Raw genomic sequence first — 24,752 nt, forward strand, 5'->3', positions numbered from 1 at the left:
TGTTGATTAACACATACTGGAGCGTTAAGATGTATGACCATAAAAACTTCATTAAACCTATAACGCATCAAGTGTATGAATCTATGACTGAAAGTAAGAATCAGCTTTTTATTATATGTGGAGACCTGAACATCAGATTATTGGATGAAGAGCGGAAACCGCAAACAGATACGCCCCTGGAGAAAAATCATACATGTGGGTGAAAGAGACAGAGCTGCGAGATCTGACAATGTTGATCGACCAAACTACAGGAGATCGTCATGGAGCATGTACTTGGGGAAGAGGCACCTGCCAATCATGCCTTGATTATTGCTGAAAATACTCTGGCCTTGGTCACCAAATTTGAAGTGAGGAAACAAACCACAAGTGATCATGATCTCTTAGCTATAACACTAAAAATGCCCACAGTAAGGAAAGAAAAAAAACGGATGGGGCCAGTGGAAGTAACCTGGGGTAAAAACAGGTTAAGAAAAAAACAATCGAAAATTCCAACATTGGTGTCAAGGTATGAAGGTTATGTGAAGGAGAATCCATTGAAGGTAGAGTATGGTTGGCTACTGAAAGAGTTTGAAGAGCGAAAGGAGATTGGAGAAAAAGTCTCTATGACTCGTAAACATGCATATGACTATGACCTGGTGACAAAAAGAAAGAAGTGTAGAGCCTAGGTGAGAAAGTTAAGAAAGGAAAATGGCTCTGATATGTCTAAAAGGATAAGGAAATGTAAACAAACATACATGAATTGGATCCGTGCGACTAGGGCAAAAAGAGCACATGTGGACGCCGAAACAAATGTTGAAAGCATTGTGCTCAAATAACACTAGGAACCTGTGGGACATAATCAACAATGGAGGTAACTTGAAGCCTGCATGCATGATGGGACAGGTCTCTGAGGAACAGTGGGTAGAACACTACACAACGTTGTTTTGTAAGAAAGGCGAACCAAGTAATCCTAGCAAAGAAAGGGAAAATAAATCCTGGGATCTTGCATTCAACGCTACTGAGATACGGTGGATGATTGGTAAACTGAGCTCATCAAGGGCGGCTGGCCCTGATGGCCTCTCAAATCATGCACTCAAAGTGGACGAGAATGCTTGGGGAGATCTGCTGACACGGCTATTCAAACAATTTATGAAGACAGAAATAATAACATCATCTTGCCGAGAGGCGATAGTAGTGCCGATCTTCAAACACTGGGCGATCGAGGCGATCCAAGGATTTATCGCCCAATCGCACTTTTAGACTCAGTAGTAGGGAAACTATTCGCATATATCCTTCTGAGAGACTTGAATGCATGCGCTACAAAGGTGGGCCAACTAGACCCCAGTCAAACAGGCTTTATAAGGGGGGGTCGGGACAGCCTTAAATCTATTCATACTGAACCTTCTAAAGCCGAGAGCCCTGAAAACAAAGACTTAAATGCATCTGGCCTTCATCGACCTGGAGCAAGCGTTCAATGGGGTAGATCGAGAACGCTTATGGCCTAAACTCAAGGGATGGAAAGCCCTGCAGACTTGCTAGAGGCTATACAAGCCCTATATGAAGACAGCTCAATACAGGTGAGAGTTTCGGAAGATGGAAGCCTATCGAGGAAAATCAAAACATAAGCAGACATAAAACAAGGGTGTACCCTTGACACTTTTTTGTTTAGCTTATGCATGTCAGATTTGAAGGAGTCACAAAGAAACATCAGAGCCTTTCCACCCAAGATGAAATCGGGAGAGGTACCGTCAATACTCTATGCCGACGATCTGGTCTTCATTGACCAGATTGCGATCGGCTTACAGCGGAGACTAGATGCCTTTAACGATTACCTAAAAGAAAATGGGATGAAGATAAACGTTGGGAAATCAAACGTTCTAATAATGACGTCAGCACTCTGCAAACAAAAGGCAACTTTTACTTGGAGAATTGAAAACCAAAAGATGGAAAGAGTAAACTCCATGATCTATTTAGGAGCAACGATCAATAAAAATGCAGATGAAAAAAGCCTATTCTGATGCTGCGAATAACGTGGACAACTAATAAACCAGGGGAAAGACAATATGTAAGCTTCTCAATCATCCGAATTGTGACCTTTTACGAACAAAAGGTAGTACTAATACTGACATATGGGGCCGAAGCCCTGATAGATATATCCTGGAAAGTGTGGGCAGTCCTGGAAATAATCTTGTGGAGGAAGATTCTGAGATTGGCAAATGCATTACCAGGACGTGCATTAAGATATGAACTGCGACTGCAATCCCTAACATGAATTGTGTTGTGGAAAACTATCTCTTTGTACAGGAAATGTGCTCTTGAAAACAGCCCATCCCTTTTGACTTGTTGAATGTGGCAACAGAAGGACAAGATAAAAGCCTGGCCCGTTGGAAGATGAGGTGCAAAACATGCCTAGAGACCTGTGACATCCCCCTAGATTGGCTTACAACGAACCCAAATGAGGTGAAAAAGAGACTACAAAATATTGATGGGATGGAAACACTAGAAGCTGGGAGCAAAGACAAACTGTGGTCTAGCCTACAATGGGAATTGAAAGGATTAAATCAGCTCCCACGCTACCTCCAGAAATGTCCATCAGCTCATTATAGAAATGTCCATCAGCTCATTATAGAAATGTCCATCAGCTCCTTCTAGAAATGTCTATCAGCTCATTCTAGAGATCTGATAATGAGATGTAGAGAGGTGCTGCTCGCCAGAAAGCAATATTGAGTCAGGATTCCCACTGCAGATACAGTCAGGAGCCTCGTGAGGCAGAGTCCCTCTCTCATCTCATGATGACATGTAAATTCCTCATGGAAATGAGAACGAGATTTCTGGGGGCCCATGTAAAACAATCCCCAACACTGTCAGCTGAAGAATGGTGGGAGAATGTTTTGATGTGGGAGAACATTGGTTTGACCGTAGCAGCCATGAAGATTTTTATTTAAATTTTTTACATTTATATAGCGCACAGACAGCCCAGGGGCATTGTGGCGCTGTTACTTGCAGCAGGCTTAGTTACATTATGCATATGTTACAACATTGGAGCACAGAGATGTAATACATGTTATGCATAAAACATACAACGTTCAACTAGCCATCTAGGGGATGGACATCATGACAGGGGTAAGGTGATCAGGCGAATAAGGTGGTTTTCATGGTTTTACGGCATGGGGTGAGTCAAGGTTCAGCTCGCAGGGCAGTGGGGAGGGCATTCCAGTGCAGGGCGGCTGGGTAGGGGAAGCTGGCACCACCTGCTCTTGCTCTTTTTACCATGGGTACGGTGAGTAGGTTAGCATAGGGGGTCCTAGTTGGTCTTGAGGAGGAGGCAGGGTGGATCCTTTGCGATAGGTATGCTGGTGCGACGGGGTGAACGCATTTGTGGGTGAGGGTCAGGGCTTTGAAGATGGTCCTCTCTTTTATGGGGAGCCAGTGGGAGGCTCTTCTGGCAGTAGAGATGTGCTCTCTTTTGGAAATGCCTTGTGCTGTGCTGCGCGTAAGGCATTGTTTTGAATAACTTGAAGTTTCTCAAGGTTTTTTGTGGAGGTCCCTAGGAAGAGAACGTTGCAGCAGTCCAACCGTGATCCAGTGATAGCTCTTGCTATGTTTGTGCAGGTGTCTTTGGAGAGGTAGGGTCTGACTGCATTGAGGAGTTTGGCCTGGTAGGCAGCCGAGGAGGCAATGGCATTCACTTGTCTAATCATGGACAGACTTGAGTCCAGGTAGACGCCTATGGTTTTTGCTGACTCGGATACTGCAATTTTGATAGAGTCGATGATAAAGTGGCTAAACTGGTCGTCAAGTTTTTTGAGAGTGTCGGGGGAGCCTACAGGCAGGAGTTTGGTTTTGTCTGAGTTGAGACAGAGGCTGTTAGCAGCATGGTGTTGTAGATGATGTTGAGGGTCTTGGAGTCGGTGTCCTAGTCGCCTGACAAGGGTGAGGAGGATTTGCGTGTCGTCCGCGTAATTAGTGTAGGAGATCCCCATGGCGTCAAGGATGAGGAAGAGGGGGCGGGTGAATATATTGTAGAGGGTGGGAGAGAGGCATGAGCCTTGTGGGACCCCTCACAGCATAATGGTGGGTGAGGCAGTAGCTAGATCAGAGAAGACCTGCATGGTCCTTCCTTGTAGGAATGCGGTGATCAAGCACTAGCATGAGCTGAGAAATTTGCAGTGGAGGTCAAGTGGTGGCATAGGACGTCGTGATCAACAAGGTCGAACGCGGCGGAGAGATCGAGGAGAAGGAGCAGGATGGGTTTGCCTAGGTCTCTTGCATCATCCGTCTGGTTTTTGAGGTCGACAGGGCAGTCTCAGTCCTGTGTTTGGGGCGGAAACCGTATTGTCTCAGGCCTAGGAGTTTATTCTCTTCGAAGAAGTGTTGAACTTGCAGGTAAGCTGCTTTGTCCAGAATTTCAAGAAGGAAGGGGACGGTGGTGATGGGCCTATAGTTGTTGGGTGAGGTCGGGTCAAGTGTGGTTTTCTTTATGAGAGGCCTGGCCATGCTTCCTTGAGGGATGAGGGTACTTTCCCTGTGGTGAAGGAGGCGTTGACAAAGGCTGTGAGAAATGGGTCGAGGGAGTTGGCACAATCCTTGATAATGGTGGTGGGGCAGGGGTCTCCTTTGCAGTTGGAGGGTTTGATGCCTTTCATTAAGTTAATGATGTCTTTCTCCTGGATGGTTTTGAAGGAGAAGGTGGGGGAGGCAATTATGGAGATTGTGGAGTTTGTATTAAAGGAGAAAAAATAGACAAAGTATTAAGCAAACTACTAAGCTAAGAATGGAAGGGTTAAATGATGGTAAAAAAGAATGAAGATGGAATAGTGACAGTGTACTAATATGTTGGAAATTGTGAAATGTTAAAGGTTTTTGTTTTGTACTTTTAAAACCAATAAAACATTTTTTTAAAAGCTGAGCCACTTTTCAAAGAAATAAGAGAAAGACACTTGGATGAGAGAAGGCAGTTCAAGTGGGAAGAAAACAAGAAAATCAAAGGCAACGGATCCACCCACGAAGACGGAGGGAAGAAAGAAGACGAAAGACGTGTGACGAAATAAAACATCTGCCCTTTACTACCTTAAATAATCACTCAAGTCTTGAGAAAACTGGGGCTCACGGAAGAATCTCTCTAGCAAGAGAGGATACAGGTGTTCTATGTTGGAACACATGAGCCTCCAATTCTCTCAAAGACACTAGTGTACGGGACTCAGTATTCAGTGACTCGCAGCTTGTATTACTACAGGAATCATTGCTGACGAAACGCATGGGGGTAGATGGTTTCTCTACATTCAATCAACTAGCTCTAAGAGAAAGGGGGGGTCGCCCATCAGGTGGGTTGCTCATTGCTGTTCAGAACTCATTCACATCCAATTCTTTTGTTATTAGCAATGAATTTCATAGTATCTTGGGCATCGGCATAACAACCAAATGCAATGCATCGACAACAAATACAGCTGTAATAAAGATATATTGGAGCACCATGGCGAGAAGTCAGACATGTTTCCTGAAACACCCAATGTTAGTTTTGTCAGGCATTGAAAATACATGTAAACATTTTACATTTCTGATTGGAGATCTGAATTCACAGGGTACTATCGGACCGAACAAAATGTACGATAAATGCTACAACCAAAGGTTCGAACGCCGAAAGTTCGACCCCCTTTTGGTGGTAGAATGCATTGAAGGTAAGTTAAAAAAGACAGACTGCGGGGGTGTCCCCCGCAACACTCCGATCACTACACTTTAAAAAAAAAATGTAAAAGGACCCTGCGGGTCGGTTCTCGATCACGGAAGTGAAAGGGAACTGGTGCCGCAGGGAGACAGCCTGAAGAAAAGGTAAGTAGGGTATGTTTATGTTGGGGGTGTGGGTGGGTGTGTGTTGAGGGTGTGGGTGGGGGTGTGTCATGGGTTTGTTGTGGGTGGGGGTGTGGGTAATGTAGTGATTTGCAATGTTTGTTCGCATGGGAAATGTACGCACCTTTGGTGGTGCGTACATTTGCCATGCAAACCTTTCCGTAACAGACTTTTCTGTGACGGAAGGATCACGCAGATCCAATTGACAGTGTGTAACCCAGAAACCCAGCCAAATTAACAGCCAAGGCACCTGTTCTCTCTTTCTCTCTTTTGCCACTCCAGCTGTTCCACCCACCCGCCCCCTCCTCTTCTCCCACCAGGAGGGTTTGTGCATCCTTTCCTCACATTGTGTCCCTTCTGTGTGTTTCTTGTCTTTCTCCCTACTCCTTCAGATACTCTACTTACTCCTTTCCTCACTTGCACTCTCGCCCTCATTTAAGTGTTGTTCTCCCTTCTCTACTCTTTCTTGCTCCCTCTAGATGTTCTTTTGCTCTCTTCTTTTTCCCACCAGGTCTTCACCTTTCTCTTCTCACTCTCCTTCTTTTATTTCTCCTGTGCATGTTCTCCCTCCTCTACTCTTCCTCGATCCCGCTAGATGATCTTTTGCTCTCTTCTTTCTCCCGCCAGGTCTTCGCCTTTCTCTTCTCACTCTCCTCCCTCTGCGTTTCCCTTTCTCTTCTCATTTCACCTCCCTGTATTTCTCCTCTGCATGTTCTCCCTCCTCTACTCTTTCTCGCTCCCTCTAGATGTTCTTTTGCTCTCTTCTTTCTCCCGCCAGGTCTTCACCTTTCTCTTCTCACTCTTCTCCCTTCATTTCTCCTCTTCATGTTCTCCCTTCTCTCCCCTCTTTCGTCCCACTCTGTCCTTTCCCTTCTCTCTGCTCTGCCTTCCCTCAATTCTCGCTTTTCTACCCTATTGCCAACCCAACACCATTTCTTGTCATAAGCACTTTTATACTCCTCCCTGGGTTGTAAATGGGACATGGACTGCCATATTCGCAGCGCCGGAGTTGGCAAAGGGATTGGGCCTCCGTGTCATGCGTGTCGTGACTGACAGGTTCAGGTGTACCCTCCCGAGACCCCTCCTCCCCTCTTTCTTCTGAAGAGCTGTTCAGGTCTTCAGATGACACCTTCCGTCAGGTCTTCTTGCTCTCCTTGGGCTTCCTTTTCTTTACCTTCTTCTCTTTCGTATCGTACAGATAGGGTCTAGCTCCCCCTGGAGGCCACCTTGACTGGAAAAGGTACCTAGCCAAAGGGAACTCCAGGGAGCCAGCCCTCGTAGCAGGGAAAAAGCCTCTGGGCACCAGAAAACCCTGCATAGAACTTTTTGTATGCAGATTGAGTTCTTTCCAACACTTGTCTTAGATGGCAGACTGTTGCTTGACTTATAAGGCAGGTAAATTCTTTCAGCGTACCCACGCCCCATGGATTAGAGAAGATTCCTCTTGAAAGAGCCAAAGTCCAAGGTAAATGGGTGTAGACACAGCAATCCATGGAAAGAATTACGTTGCTGCAGCCTTAGGAAATTGGACTTGCCGAGTATAACACAGCAGCAGTCGTAAGCCAGTTGGACAAACTGAAGGATAGCAAACCAGCTGACAGCTAGTCTGCCAAGGAGGGACTGGAAAAGTGTGAAAGCAGAAAAGAACAGGTAAGCACTCGAAAACGAATCGAGTGAACACCCTAGGATCTGATGCTTGTGCAGGCGCAAGCAGGTACGGACAGTCAGAAAAGGCGAACTCTAGTGAGACGCCAAAGCAAGAACGAAAGACAGAAAAGTACGGCCGAAACCGGAAACAAGTATAAGAGCTTAACGACTAAGAAGACAGTGGTAAGGCGACGGCGCAATGCCGGGCTAAATACGAAACAGGAAGAAACACGGCCCTTCCACGTACGGAGGTACGTGGAAGTAGACAAGGAAGGAACAGAACAGACGGAAAAAAGTTCTGAGAAATCGGACAACGAGAAATGCTGAGAATCAAACCAGCGGGCACCGAAGTGACGGATACAACGCACTTTGCGTCTGTACTGTGCCGGTGTTATATGCACGTCACATGCCTGGCGACGGCCATCTTTGGTGAGGACTAGACAGGTGCTGCTGTAGTCAGTGCACGTCCTGGGAATTGTGGAACTTGCAGTTCGACGCAGATTCTTCCACCTTTTCCAAAGACTCCATGGCCACGGCATGACATTACTCACTGACTGGCAGCTGTTTGAACTACACTTCCAATTGGCAGGGAGCAACATTTCCAAGCACCAAGAGTATTCACTCTTCCTTTCAGACATTGGGTCTCTTCCCTTTTTCCAATACTAGTTCTCTTTTGGGACATTAGGTCATCAACCGGTTTTTAGTATTGTCCACATATGTATGCATTTCTTCAAAGGCTTCACTTCATCTCTCTCGTGCAGTTTCTCTGACACGGCATACACTTTCTGGTGCCCCTGTAACCTATCTGCTTTCCCTGGGTTTACCGGGCAGTTTGTTTCTCTCGCATCTCTCTGTCTTCTTCACTTTGTCTCTTTCACACTGTTTCCCTGACACAGCATACACTTTCAGGCGCCCCAGTAACCCATCCATTTTCCTGGAGTTACCGGGCAGTTTGTGTCTCTTGCATCTCTACGTCTTCTTCACTTTGTCTCTCTCGCACTGTTGCTAGTGCCCGGTAACCCATTCGCTTTCCCTGGGTTTACCAGGTATCTTTGGTGTTTGTCGCATCTCTCCATCTTTGTCCTCTTGGCTTGCTGACTTGGCGTGCGTCCCATTAGCTGGTTAGTCCTTGCTTTGCCTTCCTCTGCTGTGCAAGGCTCTGACTGCTTGTGTCCCTCAAGCAGCACACTTCCTTCATTCCGGCTTCTCTGCAAGCCGTTCGGGGTAGCCCCAATGCTCCTTCTAACGGTTTGCTCATTTCCAGCATTCTGACTAGCGTCAGAACAAGTTACCAAACAACTCTATCTCTGCCTCTCTCTCAATTGTCTGTCAGCTGTGGCAGTTTTAAACTTCCCAGCATTCCTGAACAATTTCCAAAGACTAGACTGCGGCAATGGCTTACCGCTTCTGGTTATTTTCATTACTCCCTCCCCATTAAAAGGTGGGTGTGGAGGGCAGGCAAATAAGGTGACTGACTAGGAATACCTGGTTGTTCTTAATCTACATTACAATAGGCCATATAGGTATGTTGTAAATGTACCTGGATGTCATTAGAAATGATGGCTGCAAGATTATTTCTGTCCAGTATTTTCTTGTCCCTCTGGAATTTGTCTTCTCCCACGCAGTTCTCCTGAAAATAGCCACCCCCAGGGTCAGTCACGTAGCTTCTGCCTTTCCCTGGCCACGCAAGAGAAGCTCCTCTCCAGAGAATCAGTGACAATGTTTCTAGATTCGTCACACTCGCCTGTGACATATTTTGACCAGGTAATATGACATGCATTACTCACCGTAATAGCATTTCTGATGATTGTATCTGCTTAGATTCACATGCTGTGCGTATAGTCCGACATCAGTGGTAAACGCAGAGTATTGCATCTTGTCTTTTGAGAATCGAAAGGGGACGTCGACATGGGCGTGCCTGTAACACTATCCCTAACGTGACATTTAGCGTAACCAAAATCCCTCACATGTCGTGGTCCCTCCGATTGTATTTTCTCTGCCATGAGGGAGCCCAATGACTATCGTGAGTGAGTACATAAAAGTGATGCTTGTTAATCTGCTTAGAATCACTTGCTGTGCATATGGTATTACCCAAATTGACCTTTTACAATTGACCTTTTGCACACTTGACCTAATTATAGTGGTCCTAATTGACCTTCTGCACAATTGACCTTTATATTATTTTAGTTATTTTATATATGTATTGGGTTGGTTTTGGATTATAAATAATATAAGGGGATTGGGTGGGGAGTTGCAGGGGGTTTTGGATTGGGTGGGGGGGTTGTGGGGGGTTTCGCCCCGCATATATGTCCTTATTGACCTTCTAAATTAGGTCAATTCTCCTGAGATCAATTCTCCCGAGGTCAATTGTGAAAAGGTCAATTAGTATACAACCATGCATATACTAGCGATCAGTACCCAGAGTTGGAGGTGGGTTGTGAGAAGGAACAGTCGTGAAAAGATGTCTTAATACTGCTTGTCCCACCTGAGAATCAGACCTAGAGTGAGCATCTAGACAGTAGTGTTTTGTAAAGGTGTACAGAACTCCAGGTTGCTGCTTTGCAAATGGACTCGAGAGGAACATTTGCAATGAAAGCTATGGAAGCCCCAGTGCCTTGAGTAGAGTGTGCTCTAGGCTTGAAGGGCAGTTCTCTCTTAGCAAAAGTGTAGCAAAGTGTGATGCATTTGACAATCCACCTTGAGATAGCTGATTTAGAGACAGGATCCCCTTCCCTACCAGCTGCCACTGAAACGAAAAATTGGTTTGTTTTCCTCAGTGGTCTAGTTCTTTCCAGGTAAAACATGACTGCCCTGCGCACATCTAATGTGTGTAGGCTTCTTTTGGCCACGTTAGTGGGATTATGGAAGAAAATAGGCAGTTCTATTGATTGGTTCACATGGAACTTGGTAATACATGTAGGCACAAATTGAGGGTGAGTGCGCAGAACCACCTTATCACTGTGGACTGTAACGAAAGGGTCTAGAACTGAAAGGGCATGAAGTTCACCAACTCTCCTAATAGAAGTGATAGCCACTAGGAAGGCTGTCTTATAGGTAAGATCTTTGAGAATTGCCTTATGCATAGGCTCAAAGGGAGACCTCAGAAATCCAGTCAATACCACATTTAGGTGCGATCCAGAAGCCGGGTTAGAAATGGGGGGGTGAATTCTCTTAACCCCTTCCATAAAAGCCTTAATAACAGGTATTTTCCACCACAACACCTGTTGTGACGTAGTGTAGGCTGAGAGAGCAGCTAAGTGAACTTTTAGGGAATTAAAAACCAGGCCGGAGTCTAGTAGGTGAGTCAGGTACAATACAATGCGAGTAGGAGAGCAGTCAATAGGATAGACGCCCTTGGAATTGCACCAGATAACAAACCGCTTCCATTTACTGGAGTAGCAGTATCTGGTGTTAGGTTTTCTCGCCTCCCTAAGTATGTCCATGCATCTCTGAGGGAGTTGTAGGTGCCAAAACTCTATGACCTCAGGAGCCAATCCGCAAAGTTCAGGGTTTGCGGGCATGAGTGAAAAGTTACCCCCAGGTCTTGAGATAACAATTTGTAGCAGCAAGGCAGTTTCATTGGAGGAGATAGCACCATCTCCATCAGATGAGCGAACCAGGGTTGGCGGGCCCACATGGGGACCACCTATATCATGGTGACTGGTTCCTGGTGCATCTTGTGCACTATCTTGTTGAGTAGGGGAGTCGGGGATCGGTTCTGGGGGTACCTGTAGGCGTAATCTTGGCATTGAGCGTTCTCCAGAGTTGCAAACAAGTCGATCTCTGGTAAACCCCATTGTGCGAAAACGTTGGAGACGATGTCTTCGTGTAGTCGCCATTCATATTCTACGGGCTTTGGGAAGTCTCTGCTGAGCACGTCCGCTAGAAGATTGAGTTCCCCTGGAACGTGATGAGACAACAAGAACATCCTGTGTGTGAGAGCCCACTTCCAAATGTTTCGGGACAGCTTGGATAGCCCTGGAGAGTGTGTGCCCCCTTGCTTGTTCAAGTAATACATGCCCGTGGTGCTGTCTGTGAGAACTAGGACTGTCTTCCCCTGTAAATGTGTCTGAAAGGCTTTCAGTGCTTTGAAAACGGCTAACAGCTCCAACAGATTTATGTGGTTGGATGCTACTTCTGGGGACCACACGCCGTGCGCCGTGCCCCTTAAGCAGATGAGCCCTCCACCGCCGTGAGAGATGCGTCTGTCATGAGAGAGGCTTCTACTGCAGGAGTGGTGAAGGCCTTCCCCTTCAAGAGGTTTTCCCTCGACCACCACTGTAGAGAGAGAACGAGGGCTGGCGAGACAACTACCAGATCTTCCCATTGTCCGCTGGTCTGACACCACTGGCTTTTGAGCCACTCTTGCATAGGACGCATGCACAGACGCACGTAAGGAACTAAATAAATGCAGGACGCATCATTCCCAACAGTCGCATGGCATTGGGAACTGTCACCTCTCGACCAGCTACATATTGAGGGATCTGAAACAGCATGTTTTGAACCCTCTCGTTGCAGGGAAAACGAGGACGTCTTCTGTCCGAATTAGAGCCACTAGGAACGGTTTGACCTGACTGGGGTCTCGGCTGGATTTCTTCTCGTTGATGGAGAATCCCAGGCTGAATAGGAGGTCTATCATCTTTTGGGTGTTCAACAGGCATGTTACGTGGGAATCTTCTGTTATGAGCCAGTCGTCGAGGTAAGGGTAAACCAGAAAAGATTATCTGCGCAAGTGCACCGCAAGTGATCCGCTGCCACTGCCAGTACCTTCGTAAACACCCTTGTCGCTGAGGCAATGCTGAAGGGGAGTACTTTTAACGGATAGTGCTTGTCCTCTATCATGAACCTTAGGTATTTTCTGTGTGCATCTTTCATATCCAGTGTTGCCATGTAATCCCCCTGTTTCAGCAGAGGGATTACCTCCTGCAACGTGACCATGCAAAACTTTTGAGTTTTACAAATATGTTCGCTGGGCGCAATTCTAGCACAGGGCGCATGGTGAGATCCTTTTTGGGTACAAGGAAGTACACTGAATAAATACCCTTGTTTACCTGTAGAAGAGGGACGACTTCTATGGCGCCCTTTTCCTGCAGGATCTCGACCTCTTGCAGCAGGATGCGTAGGTGTTCCGGCGTCAGGCGTCTTGATTTTGATGGTCTGAATTGAGGTGGTCGGCAAAATTCTATGCAGTACCCATGGGCGACGGTCTTGAGCACCCACTGGTCTGTTGTTATCTCCTCCTATGAACAAAGGAATGCTAGACATCCCCCGACCGGGAAGGCATGGGAGGGGACCTGGGTCTGAGGGCCATTTCTGACCTGAGGCCGGGGAGTCTCTGGGGTGCAATTCCAGCCTCTACCCTTTCTCCAGCATTATCCTCTAGGTGGATACGTGGTGGTGGTGTTGGATCCCTGTCCTGAAGACCAGTTGTTTCCTGAACCATACTGGTTCTGAGGGGAGCGAGATTGCCCACGAAAGGAACGACGAGAGCTGCCCCTCTCTGTTGTGAAGGCCTTTGTGTAATCTGATTTAAGGTCTTAAGAGTATCATGTTCCTTCTTAGCTGTCTCAAGCGCTTCGTCCACGTCCTTGCCAAACAAGTTGGTCTCTTCAATCGGCTTGTTTATTAAGGCTGCTTGAGTTTCAGGCTTAAAACCAGAGTTCCTCAACCAGGTGTGCCGTTTTAGTAGTGTACCCTGGGGCAAGATCCTTCCCGCTGTTTCAGCAGCATCCAAAGTGTTCTTCAGAATGTTGTGGTTGATTTGTTTGCCCTCCGATACAATCGCAAGCAGTTTAGCCCGCATTGGTTTGGAGACCTCTTGAAGGCCCTCTTGCAGAAAATTCCACTGTACGTCTGAGTAGCTAGCCAACAGAGTGGTGTTGTTGGCTATTCGGGTGGAGAATGCAGCAGCAGTCGTAACCCTTTTTCCCAGTCCATACAACCTTTTGCCTTCGTTAACAGGTGGAGCCTCACCTGTAGACAGGGGACACCCGCCCTCTTTCTCATAGTCGTAACTACCAGGGAATCTGGAGTGGCATGCCCTTTAATGTAAATGGGGTCAATAGGAGAACGGTGAAACAACTTCTCTACCCTGGGATTAACCGGCCTGGTCTGGGCTGGTGTGAACAATGAAGGCGCCAGACGTCTCTTGATAAGAGTTTAGTAAGGGAATGGACTGACTGGCAGGAGGCTTTTCCTTCAGTATGTCCTCTACAAAATCTGAATCCTGCACAGACTCTTGTGTGGCAATTTCAAAATGTTCAGCCGCTTTCTTTAAGATGGTGTTGAACGCCATTTGATCATCCACAGGTGCGGCCTGACGGACTGGAGTGGTAGGAGGGGAATTCATACACAGAGCGTCTGGGTCCAGGGTAGGAGTAGGAGATGCCCAAGGTTGATTATCAACCAGATGGTTGTCTTCCCAATTATCCATGGGATCAACAGGATCATCCATAGGGTCCCCAAAGTGATCATCATCCTGTATATAGGTATTGATGGGCACCTCGTCATCTGTAAGGTCAAAAACATTATGTTCATGAGGATCCTCAAAGGTCCTCTGAAACCTAGCCACAGGCGTAAAAGGAAGTTCCTCATGAGGCCTCTTGGGAGCAAACCTCAGGGTTTGAGGGAAGTGCGACGGTTGAGCCAGTGGCTGCGCTGTGGATTTCGCCGCCACTGGGGCCTTAAGCGGTGTCCGAGCCTTCTTCTGAAGCGTCTCGACGGCCACGTGTAATTTGGTGCTAGCGCACTTACTTTTAGATTGCCCGGCCGCATGCCGCTGTTGCAGTTGCGGGGAGGACTGCCGATCATGTGGATCAGCGGGCACCGCCGGAGTATCCGACGTGCCCGATGGTGCTTTGGAACGCTCGACTGGACCGCCGAAGCAGAACTGTGGGTTGTGTGCTTAGTGTGAGAATCGGGTGCGTCCCTGTTGCCGGGTTGTATCGTTCCCATAGCAGGACTCACGTCGTGCCTATCTGGGCCAGGGACAGACGCTGCAGAACGAGAACTTTCTGCCGTAAGGTCAATGGCCTCCGAAATGGGGCCTTGGTCATCACTAGTTCCTTCGTCACACTCGACGGCTGTGGCAGCGGGGGAATTACTTTCGGCCTGCGAAATGCCGTAGACAGCCCACCGCTTGAAACAGCACTTATTAAGAGTCCTAGGCCGTAGGAGTTTACAGGCCGTATTGGCCGCCTCGTTGTGGTCGAGGGGAAGACAATTGTTGCACTGACAGTGCTGGTCTTTCCACAGGTATTTCCCCTTACATGAAGAAGAAAATCTAAATGGCGTCCTGTCTATAGCGTAGGATAGTGCTAGCGACGACAAACCCAAGGGAACAAAGAGAGTGGAAAAGGAAAGGCATTCTTGAAAAGAATATGACCACCCCGACCCCACTCTTCCTACTGTGAGGGCTGCCCAGAAGGCCCGACCACGTGGTCGACAGCGCCGACCGGATTAACAGCCGTCCAAATTCCATCGTCAGTAGTCTTCGGCGGTGGCGCAGGAATCAGCCGTCGAAAAGAGTGACAATGAGAATAAACGACCGAAGGTCGAGAAATATAACAATAACACAATGTTTTATGAAGAGCTCTGCATTAGGGCGACCAGATACCTGGGCAGAAAAAACCATCTGAGGGACCTCGACGTGTGAGGTATTTTGGGTACACTACACACCCCGTTAGGGATAGTGTTACAGGCACGCCCATGTCGATTTTCGAAAGACAAGATGCAATACTCTGCGGTTACCACTGGATGTCGGACTATATGCACAACATGTGATTCTAAGCAGATTAACAAGCATCAGATATGACATTTTTTAAAGTGCTTCCTTGTTTCTGTGGCTTTTGGTACCATAGTCATGTAATAACTTTAAAATCTGATTTTGAGAACAGCAATTGCTTTGCTTATGTTTTTGGTGGCTGAACCTATTTTTTTGAGATTGGAAGACAAAGATTAGAGGGTACCTGGAGCTCTTCCAAAGTCTGTCACAGTAACGTTCTTGGGACGGTGTCAGAAGCCGTCTGTAAGTCTATAACTATATCACGTGGGACTTTAATTGCGCAAACGTCTGCAGAATTTGATATGATCAGAAAGGCCTGTTCTATTGTAGAGTCCCCTTTGCGAAACCCTGCCTAGGCTACTGAGAGTATATTAAAAGTAGGTCTACTCTTCAAGTCGGAGAATTGGGTTTGGAACCTCACGTGTTTCGGCCTATGGTCTTTCTCAAGACATGGTAGGTCCTGAGTGTAGGTAGCTGAGTAGCTTCCGTGAATGGGCAGGCCTGGTGGGTCCTGAGTGTCGGTAGCTGAGTAGCTTCTAAGGCCCGGCGGGGCTGGGTGTAAAGGTGCGGGTAAATTCATGAAGCTACTCAGCTACCTATACTCAGGACCTACCTGGCCTGCCCATTCACGCCTTGAGAAAGACCCTAGGTCGAAATACGAGTTGGCAATTCTTGACCAGAAAATGGCATATACATAATATGCAACTGTAAACAGGTTTGTCTGCCCAAATTGGGCAGTCTCTGTGACCTGACCAACGCACCATTAAAATTTGACAAACCCTAAACATCTAACTGTGTCCAAAAGTTATTGGAAAGTCAAACTAGGGTACTAATATACCACTTGGCAAATGCCATATCCAGCGCCATTGTAAACGAGGTCGAAACGCAATTCTCCATTTTCACAAACACAGGAACTTTAGGAGCTCTGTCCCCCTGGAACCTCAACACCAAGTTGCAGGAAGAACTTTCGTCAACCTAGAGAGAACAGATGAGCGCGGGGGTCCACTCGTTCCTATAAGCTCCTACCATACCCAGTACTCTTCAAGTCAATGCAACAGAATTTTCTAACATGTTTCAGCCAGAGAGTCAATTGGAGAAATCTGTCTATAGTTTGAAGGTAGTTTGTGGTCACCATTTTTGTATATTGGTATTGTAGTTGCGCCCCTCCAACTATGTAAGGGGGGTTTGGGAGGTTACTGGCTATTAACCTGCTTAAAATACTATGCTCAAAAGATGACTCAAATTGTATTGTTTATTCATTTATAGAGAGCACCGGGCCCTCAGGCATCTGGGCACTTTGCAGGTTACATAGGTTATAGGTGATAAGGACAATAAAACATTTACATACTTATATAACTTGTTGCAATATATACAGCATTATATATAAAATACATTTATTCAGAATCATGTAGTAGTGTTCTAGACAATCTTGTGTTTATAAACCGAATTGCCACATGGCTCTTAAAAAGGTCCAATGGGATCACATCGGGTCTGGGGGCTTTGCCATAATGTTGTGAGCAGATTACCCTCTCAACTTCAGAAGTAGAGTAAACCAGGCTATCGTTTGTGCCAGTTAAATACCTCTGTGTCTCTTGGCTGCGTCTTTCGATGGCTTCCTGTTGGGATGTGGAGGGAAATTCTTCTGTATAATACAAAGACTGGAAGTAGTCGTGCCAGACGTGGGGGCGGGGGGAATATTGTTGGTTATACAATCACTCTCTGGTCTCACCCCGGACCTTACAATATGCCAACATTCTTAGCTGTTATGTGTATTAGCTACATCTAAAGGGGAAGCCCAGTAAATGTGGCTTTCTTCCCAGGTATTAGAGTCTTGTAATCTAGTATTTTATTTGTTGCTATTTCTGGGTTTCTTCCCAGGTATTAGAGTCTTGTAATCTATTATTTTATTTGTGACTGTTTCTGGGTTTCCACCTAAGTATTAGAGTCTTGTAATCTAGTATTTTATTTGTGACTGTTTCTGGGTTTCTTTCTAGATATTAGAGTCCTTTACTTTTCTTTAATTTAATTTAATTTAATGCATTTGTACTGCGCAACAATGAACCCGTGGGCATGATGGCGCAGACTAAACTAAACAACAAGATGCAGAAATGTGTGGAAAAGCTGGGTGTGAAATACAAGGATTCAACGAGGCTTTATTCAAAGAGCCATGTTTTTAGCTTTCCTTTGAAAGCCTCGAGGGTTGATTGCAATCTGAGGTCCAAGGGAAGGCGATTGCAGGCAATAGGGGCTGCTATGGCAAATGCACCCCTTTCCACTTTCCGGGATTTGCTTTTAGGGATTAAGAGCATATTAGTGTCCTGAGACCCGAGTACGCGAGGGGAACTCTTGGGCAGAATGAGTTCGTTAATGTAGTGGGGCATAGTGTCATGATGCCTACCTCCAAGGAGCCAGGTCCGACCCAGCGACCTCAGAGGCAGGCATAATTTCCCCCAGGGAAGTGCCAGCGGGCCCAAGCTGGGGCCCTTTGGACACAGTCCTGGCGCCTTAGGCGCCAGGCTCATGTTGGACCCCTGTCCCGGCGCCTTAGGCGCCAGGCTCATAAAGCTAGACATGTGTTCAAGTGTTTTAAGGTGCACTTACCTGATGCAGACCATGCTGCTACATCCAGGCCCTCTTGAGGCCTGAATGGGACTACTTTACCTGTGGAACTACTTTCCCCTGGGTGTGGTCGGGGAAGGATACATACCTGATCGGTGGAAGGATACCTGGAACTTCTTCCAAAGCTATTTAAACCACGCCCGATCAGCAACTCACGCTTCGCGTTGTTCTGCTCCTCGCAGCTGGACGCTCACCGTGTCAGCTCCTGCATCTGGACTTCAGCCACGCCTGTCAGCATCCTGGGTCACCTGCTAAGAGAGAATTGGAGAGAAAGAAGACCTTACCTGCTAAAGCTGCATCACGGAGACTTCACACCGACGATCCTGAAAGGGAAGACATCATTTTAAAAGCATTTCGCTCCGATCGCTGCAGCACTGCATTTCACTCACCTTTCCTGGGCACCTCCATCTTCAGCAGCGATCGTCCGGATCTGCAGCCACTTCCCAGAGCCTAGAGAGAAAAAGACAAGAACACAAGGTGAGAGAAGGAAGGGAATAGGAAAAGCTCAGTTTCCTTCTAAGACTTACCTGTTGGGTCATTCCCATTTCATTTCGGGTCCTGCCGCTTCCTGGCATTCCGGACCCCGGCCCCTATGGGGAAAAAGACAAAGACATTGAATGAGCGACTGCAAAGACATTACCCAAACGCTCATCCAGAACTTACCTGTCATTTACTGGAACTGCACGTTTCACTTCGGGTCGGCGCCATATCTCCGGCATTCCGAACCCCGGCCCCTAAGGGGAAAAGACATAAGCGTTAGCGCTTGCTGCAATAAGACAATGAACATTATTATTAAGCTTGAACTTTTGAACTTGCTACAGAACTCTTACAGCGCCTCACCTGAATAGTCAAGCTTATTTGAACTCCCATCAAACCTCAATCCAGTGAAGTAACTGGGTTTCAACGCGCCCCTGCATCAGAAGCAGGATGGAGAACTCATCCTTCCAGACCCTAAGGTGAGACTTCACGGGGAATCGAGGAAGGGTATCGTGGAGGGTTGGAAGGGAGTGGGAGGCTTGAGCATTATTCCGTCAGTAGGTAATACTCCCTTTTCACGCACAGGGGAATATTCCTGCGAGCCAGTGAGTCCATCTTCAGATTCCTGAGCTTCACCATTGAAGAAGCATCAGCACTCGAAGCCAGACCTGCGCCTCCGTGGGAATCAGGTGAGCGTGACACATAGTGCCCAAGAGGCTCTTGAATGTTAGGAGCATAAGTTGATACTGGATTCTAGCCTCTACATGTAGCCAGTGCAGTGCTCTTCTTGCTGGTGTAACATGGTCCCGCCTGGAGAGGCCAGTGACCACCCTCATGGCACCATTTTGGATAACTTGCAGCCGGTTGATTTCCTTTTTGCTGATACCGGTCAGCAGTCTGCAACAGTAATCCATTTTAGCGCCAACTATGGTTCTGGCCAGAGTTTCAGCGTTGGCCTGGGAGATCATAGGGTTAAGGTGAGTGAAAAGTTTAAGGTAGTAGGCTGCCCTTGATACAACACTTCCCACATGAGCGTTCATAGAGAGGTGTTGATCAAGAATCACCCCTAGGGACTTAACTTTCTTGAGTGTGTCTATTTTAACTTCACCAAGCTGGATTTTGCTGTACCTGGGGTCAGGTTTTGAGATCCGATTAGGGGATCCCCCAATCATAAGCTCTGTTTTAGTTCTGTTAAGCGCTAGTCCATTTTGTACCATCCAATTCTCGAGACAGGTGTAAACTTTATTTACACGCTCTTCGTCTTGTGTGTGGTCTCCCGTCAGGGGAATGATGCATTGGGTATCGTCTGCGAAGTTGGTGAACCCAATGTTTTCATGCACCAACATAGAGAAAAAGGGGACAGTAAAGATGTTATAAAAACAAGGCGAGAGGCTTGCTCCCTGTGGGACTCCATACTCAATCGAGATTGTGTCTGCTTTGGCTAAATCTGAACAAACACAGCTGACCCTGTTTTTGAGAAAGGAAGCTACCCACTGTGAGGCTTTGATGGAGAAAGCTACCACTTGTTTGAGCCTGGTGACCAACAACGTGTGGTCAACCAGGTCGAACGCAGCTGAAAGGTCCAGCAGCATGAGCATGGTAGATACTCCCTTATCTATGTTGGAAAGAAGCCTGGATTTTAGTTCCGGAAGGGCCGTTTCAGTGCTGTGACCCGCTCTGAAGCCTGATTGCCGACAGTTAAGAATTGGGTGGCTATGTGTTTAGCTATTTGTATATAGGCAACTCGGTCCAGAATCTTCATCAAGAAAGCCGAGTTAGTGATAGGCCTATAGTTCAAAGGGTCGTCTTTAGCGAGACCTGGTTTTTTAAGCAAAGGAGTGATCCAGGAGCGTTTCAGTTCGTCTGGTATGGCACTCTCTTTGAAGGAGGCATTTCCAAATTGCAGGATGGCCTCTGGCAGTATGGGGGGACATGCTTTAATTATAATGGCCGAGAAAGGATCACCCCTGCAGCTAGTAGTTTTCAGGTGTTTGACCACCCCCGTCAGCTCTTCCAGCGTGATTGCAGAGAAGAAAATTCTGGAATTAATGGGCATCTAATGTGCTCCTAAGGTTCTGGAGTATTTCTTTCGTTCAGGGCTTTGGCCTTTTTTTGGCTAATATTAGCTTTGATTCCCTGTAGTTTCATGGCCATAGCATCCTGGATAGCCTGGCACCATTTCATGTCTTTTACGACTTTGTTGACCTCAAGGACAGGAATCGATTCTTGCTCCTTAAGAATTTGAAATAAATCCTTGGCCTCTGATCGTGCTTCAATAATCCTGTTGTTAGAAAAATTCTTCTTTGCATCACGAATGGCCACTTTTTACAATCTCGCTGCCTCTTTGTAGGCCAGGCGTAGGTCATCTGAGTAATTAGTTTTCCATTTGAAGTAGTTTACGCATAGCCACTCTTAAAGTGCGTAGCGCTGGGGTAAACCAGGATTTATTGGGGGTGACTAGCTTGTGCTTTTTCACTTTCTCCGGGGCTATACAATTGGTAATGTAATCAAAGGTTTTCATAAGTATTGCGGAGAGGTCCTGAGCTGATTCTGGGAGTAATTAGTTAGTCAGATGTTTAACTAGTGGGGAGATATGTTCCAAAGTGAGCCATTTGGAATTACATCCCTTTATTGGAGGGGAGATTTTGCTTTTCGATTTGACGGGAAAGAGCAACTGAATTGTAAAATTAACAAAGTAATGATCTGACCATGGGCAAGGCAAGGTGGTTAGGTCAGTGATGGGTACGTTCGTTGCTGCAAGCCAGTCCAAAGTGTGTCTCAGTTGATGAGAGGGTTGACAAATTGAATTGAACAAAGCCGAGTGAGCCCTTTAATCTAGTCTTTTATTTGTGACCATTCCTGGGTTTATTCCTAGGTAGTAGAGTCTTGTAATCTAGTCTGTTATTTGTGACTCTTTCTGGCTTTCTTTCTAGATATTAGAGTCTTGTAATCTAGTCTTTCATTTGTGACTCTTTCTGGGTTTCTTCCTAGGAATTAAGAGTCTTGAAATCTAGTCTTTTATTCGTGACTCTTTCTGGGTTTCTTCCTAGGTATTAGAGTCTTGTAATCTAGTCTTTTATTTGTGACTCTTTCTGGGTTTCTTCCTAGGTATTAAGAGTCTTGAAATCTCATCTTTTATTCATGACTCTTTCTGGGTTTCTTCCTAGGTGTTAGAGTCTTGTAATATAGTCTTTTGTTTGTGACACTTTCTGGGTTTCTTCCTAGGTATTAAAGTCTTGTAATCTATTCTTTTTTGTGACACTTTCTGCTTTTTTCCTTCGGTTGGGTTCAGTGCTTGTGAAAGACCTGATACTCGCGTGAGAGCTGAAGTCTTTAAACTCCATTGTTGAACTCTTTAAACGCTATTGCTCACTAAGGGAGTGGTTGCGTGTCCTCAATTAAGAAAGAGGAATGTTCTCTATACTATTACCGATTACCAAATACTGACAATATACAAGTAACAAAGAGTCAAAACTACATCAAGGGAAGGTCGGTGTGCCCAAATAGGTTTCCCAAAGGAAGTCAGAGTTCATCCTTTAATGTTAAACGGAATACAAATCTTTCTTCAACTTTAACTTTAAACATCTATGAATGACTGAGTCCTATACCATATACATAAGTGACATACTTACTTAGTAGACAAGCAGCTTGGTGACACTTCCCGATGCACGCACCAGCAACAGCAAAGGACCAGGGCGGTCACATGACAACGTCACCTGTTACCGCAAACTGGAAGTGTAGTTCTGGATAATTTAAGGGCCGGGCAACAGGACATCCTTGCTTCTCAGCTGTATTGCAGGTGACTCGTTTTGTCTCCTGTGCTTCATAACCTCCTGGATCTTGATCTCCTGGCTTCTGGACCTTATTCTCATGGCTTCTGGACCTTGGCTCTCCCTCTCTGGATTGCTTCTTGTTCTCCTTGTTGGCTCTGGTGAACCGGCTCTGTATCTGGATTATTGGCTACTGGATTGAACATAGTTTTGCTGCACTGGAACTCTTTTGGATTTCCCTTTGGATTTGGTACTTTGGTTTGACACACTTTGTGACTTTTTTCTCTTCCTGGAACTCTACTGGAACTCTTCACTGCATCCTTTGGGACTCCAGTCATCTTCCATAGTTTACGCTCTTGTGCCGTTCGGTTAGGTTTGCCCTAGTTGGTGTTGTCGGGCCGATTTCCATCTCTTCATCACCTGCCTCTTCCTGTACCAGGTATGTTCTGTATTCAGGGGTTCAGAGTGTTGTTGTTATCCTGTTCTTGTACTCAATGTTTCACTGCTTTTTTACAGCTGCTGAGTACCTGGTGTTGCTGTTCCTATTCCACATTTTACCTCAATTTTGGGCAAGGGAGTATAGGTTGGTCCTTCCTGGCTGGTACTTGCGGAAGAAGGCATAAGTTCACCCGGGACCTCAGTTGATGACATCAAGGTTCTTTCACCTCATCTCACGCATAGCAATTACTGCTCGGACCTGGACTGAGGCAGTGGAGCTTTCAGAAGGAGTTCTGATGTCGGGGGATTTCACCTATTTTTTAGCAGCTTGGTAGATGGTCTCAAGCCACACGAGCCCCCCAAACATGTGAAGTTTGAGAGGGAACCGCAGGCCTGTCCTGCACAATCAACCCACTTGTTAGACGCGTTACTTTCACAGCAGGGAACTAATCGCAACGCTAGATGCTTTGCTCCATCAGCCACTGATCCCCCACCATGCCATCAGCCACTGATTCCCCACCACGCCATCAGCCACGGATTCCCCACCACGCCTGCCGCTGTCAGCTGCTTCACAGAACCCCTGCTTTGCCCACCCTCCCTGCTATGATCTGGTTCCTCCTCCCTCTGGCTTCACCACCTCCAGCCTAGCCACAAGGCGCATAATTCAAGTGCATGTCAAACAGTGTCGCACTCAGCCGCTCCTGGAGCCCTCTGCGCCAGAAAAACCTGGCAAAGATCTCACTCCACGACAACTGTAGGTCTCCAATGAGGATTAGGGATTGAAGAGGGGGGGGCATATGTGCCTGCTAGGTTTAAAGCGATAAAAGGCGGAGCCATAGAAAAGCTCCCATAAGAACTGGGAGGTGCCAGTTGGCAGGAAGGACAGGTTGGGACGTGAGAGACTACTTTGAAGTTGTGCAGGAGGAAGAGGTGACAACAAAGGCATTGAGAGAAGATATGAATAAGAACCAAGATGGGGGCGGTTGGAGACGGAGGGCTAGTCCACAGGTGAGGTGAGCGAGAAGCCAGGTTAGCGCTGTCACATTATCGCTACCCTTTTCAAACTACTACAGCATTGTCCTTTGTTAATTGTGAAACACTGCTAAAGGCCCTCCCTTCCTCGTGGCAATGTCATCTGGTGAGGGGCACGTGCAGTGAATATGTCTCCACAACATTAATTAAGAAGAGATGTTAAAAGCACTCGCCAATCCTGAATCTGAAATGTGAACCTTTACGTTTCCCGTCAATGTGATCTGATAGTGACGGATCGAGCAGCTCCTTACCCCAGTTTCTGCATTTTGCAGCCTGGATCTTTCAGTCCTTCGCACAGCTCTGTAACTCCAGAGTCCCCCAGTTTATTCCAGCTCAGGTCGAGCTCCATGAGAGATTGATTTTGTTTGAGAACAGAGGAGAGAGCTGCACAGCATGAACCAGTGAGAGAGCACTCCACCAACCTGCAGGAGGAAGAGGGAGATAAAGCAGAGCATGAAAAAGGACATCACAGCTGTACAGCATCTTCATCTCTCCCATCCATGATAACCCCACCCATTTGCAGCTCAGGGCCTTTTGATACACAAACGCCTTCCCACCATTACCTTTACACAGCCCGTTCCACTAGAGACTGAAAAATGACATTTTGTTATTTTGGCAGCAGTGACTTTGTTTAAAGGCCAGTGGACAGTCAAGTATAAATTGTGTAAGGAAGGCATAGTACCAAACAGTGAAGACATACACACATGGTCACAGTTGAAGGGTGTTTATTGAACTCCAATGGGTTGGATGAACGTCTATCTAACACTAAATCTAAGGGTGGGAGCAAACTACAACCATCAAAGTAAAAACAACAGTCCTAGTTGAGTCTTGTCGAAATAAAAAAGGCCTTTACTAATATATCTATTGCCAATCCTTACTTCTAAATACAAATGGTGTGGGGAAATCCTGTATGCAAAGGAAGGAGTGTTCAAGAAACAATATGTGAGGACAGCTGGACAATGAGCTTCCCTTCCCCAGGTTTTCAGCACAGGGCAAGGTGGCACACTCGAGTTTAGCACAGACAATGGCTTCTCCAGCAAGAGGATGAAGTTCAAGACACAAACCAGGGCCTTCTGTGACAGTCTCTTTACATTTAAAAGTCTCTCATTCGTAGAATGCCTTGGATACAAAACACAACACTACAGTTCCTTTCTCTTCAG

General features: G+C 46.5%; 1 protein-coding gene across 2 annotated transcripts in view; it reads right to left on the bottom strand.

The window, feature by feature from the left end:
* LOC138452919 (NACHT, LRR and PYD domains-containing protein 3-like) overlaps positions 1-24,752 on the bottom strand; it is a 467,379-nt gene that overhangs the window by 200,300 nt on the left and 242,327 nt on the right. For both annotated transcript variants that reach the window (XM_069605268.1, XM_069605267.1), the window contains exon 7: positions 23,844-24,014. In XM_069605268.1, coding sequence (XP_069461369.1) covers positions 23,844-24,014 — 171 coding nt within the window. The remainder of the gene's footprint in view (positions 1-23,843; positions 24,015-24,752) is intronic.

The sequence above is a fragment of the Ambystoma mexicanum genome, chromosome 4p (assembly GCF_040938575.1).
Source record: "Ambystoma mexicanum isolate Mex_15411 chromosome 4p, UKY_AmexF1_1, whole genome shotgun sequence".
Lineage (NCBI taxonomy): Eukaryota > Metazoa > Chordata > Amphibia > Caudata > Ambystomatidae > Ambystoma > Ambystoma mexicanum.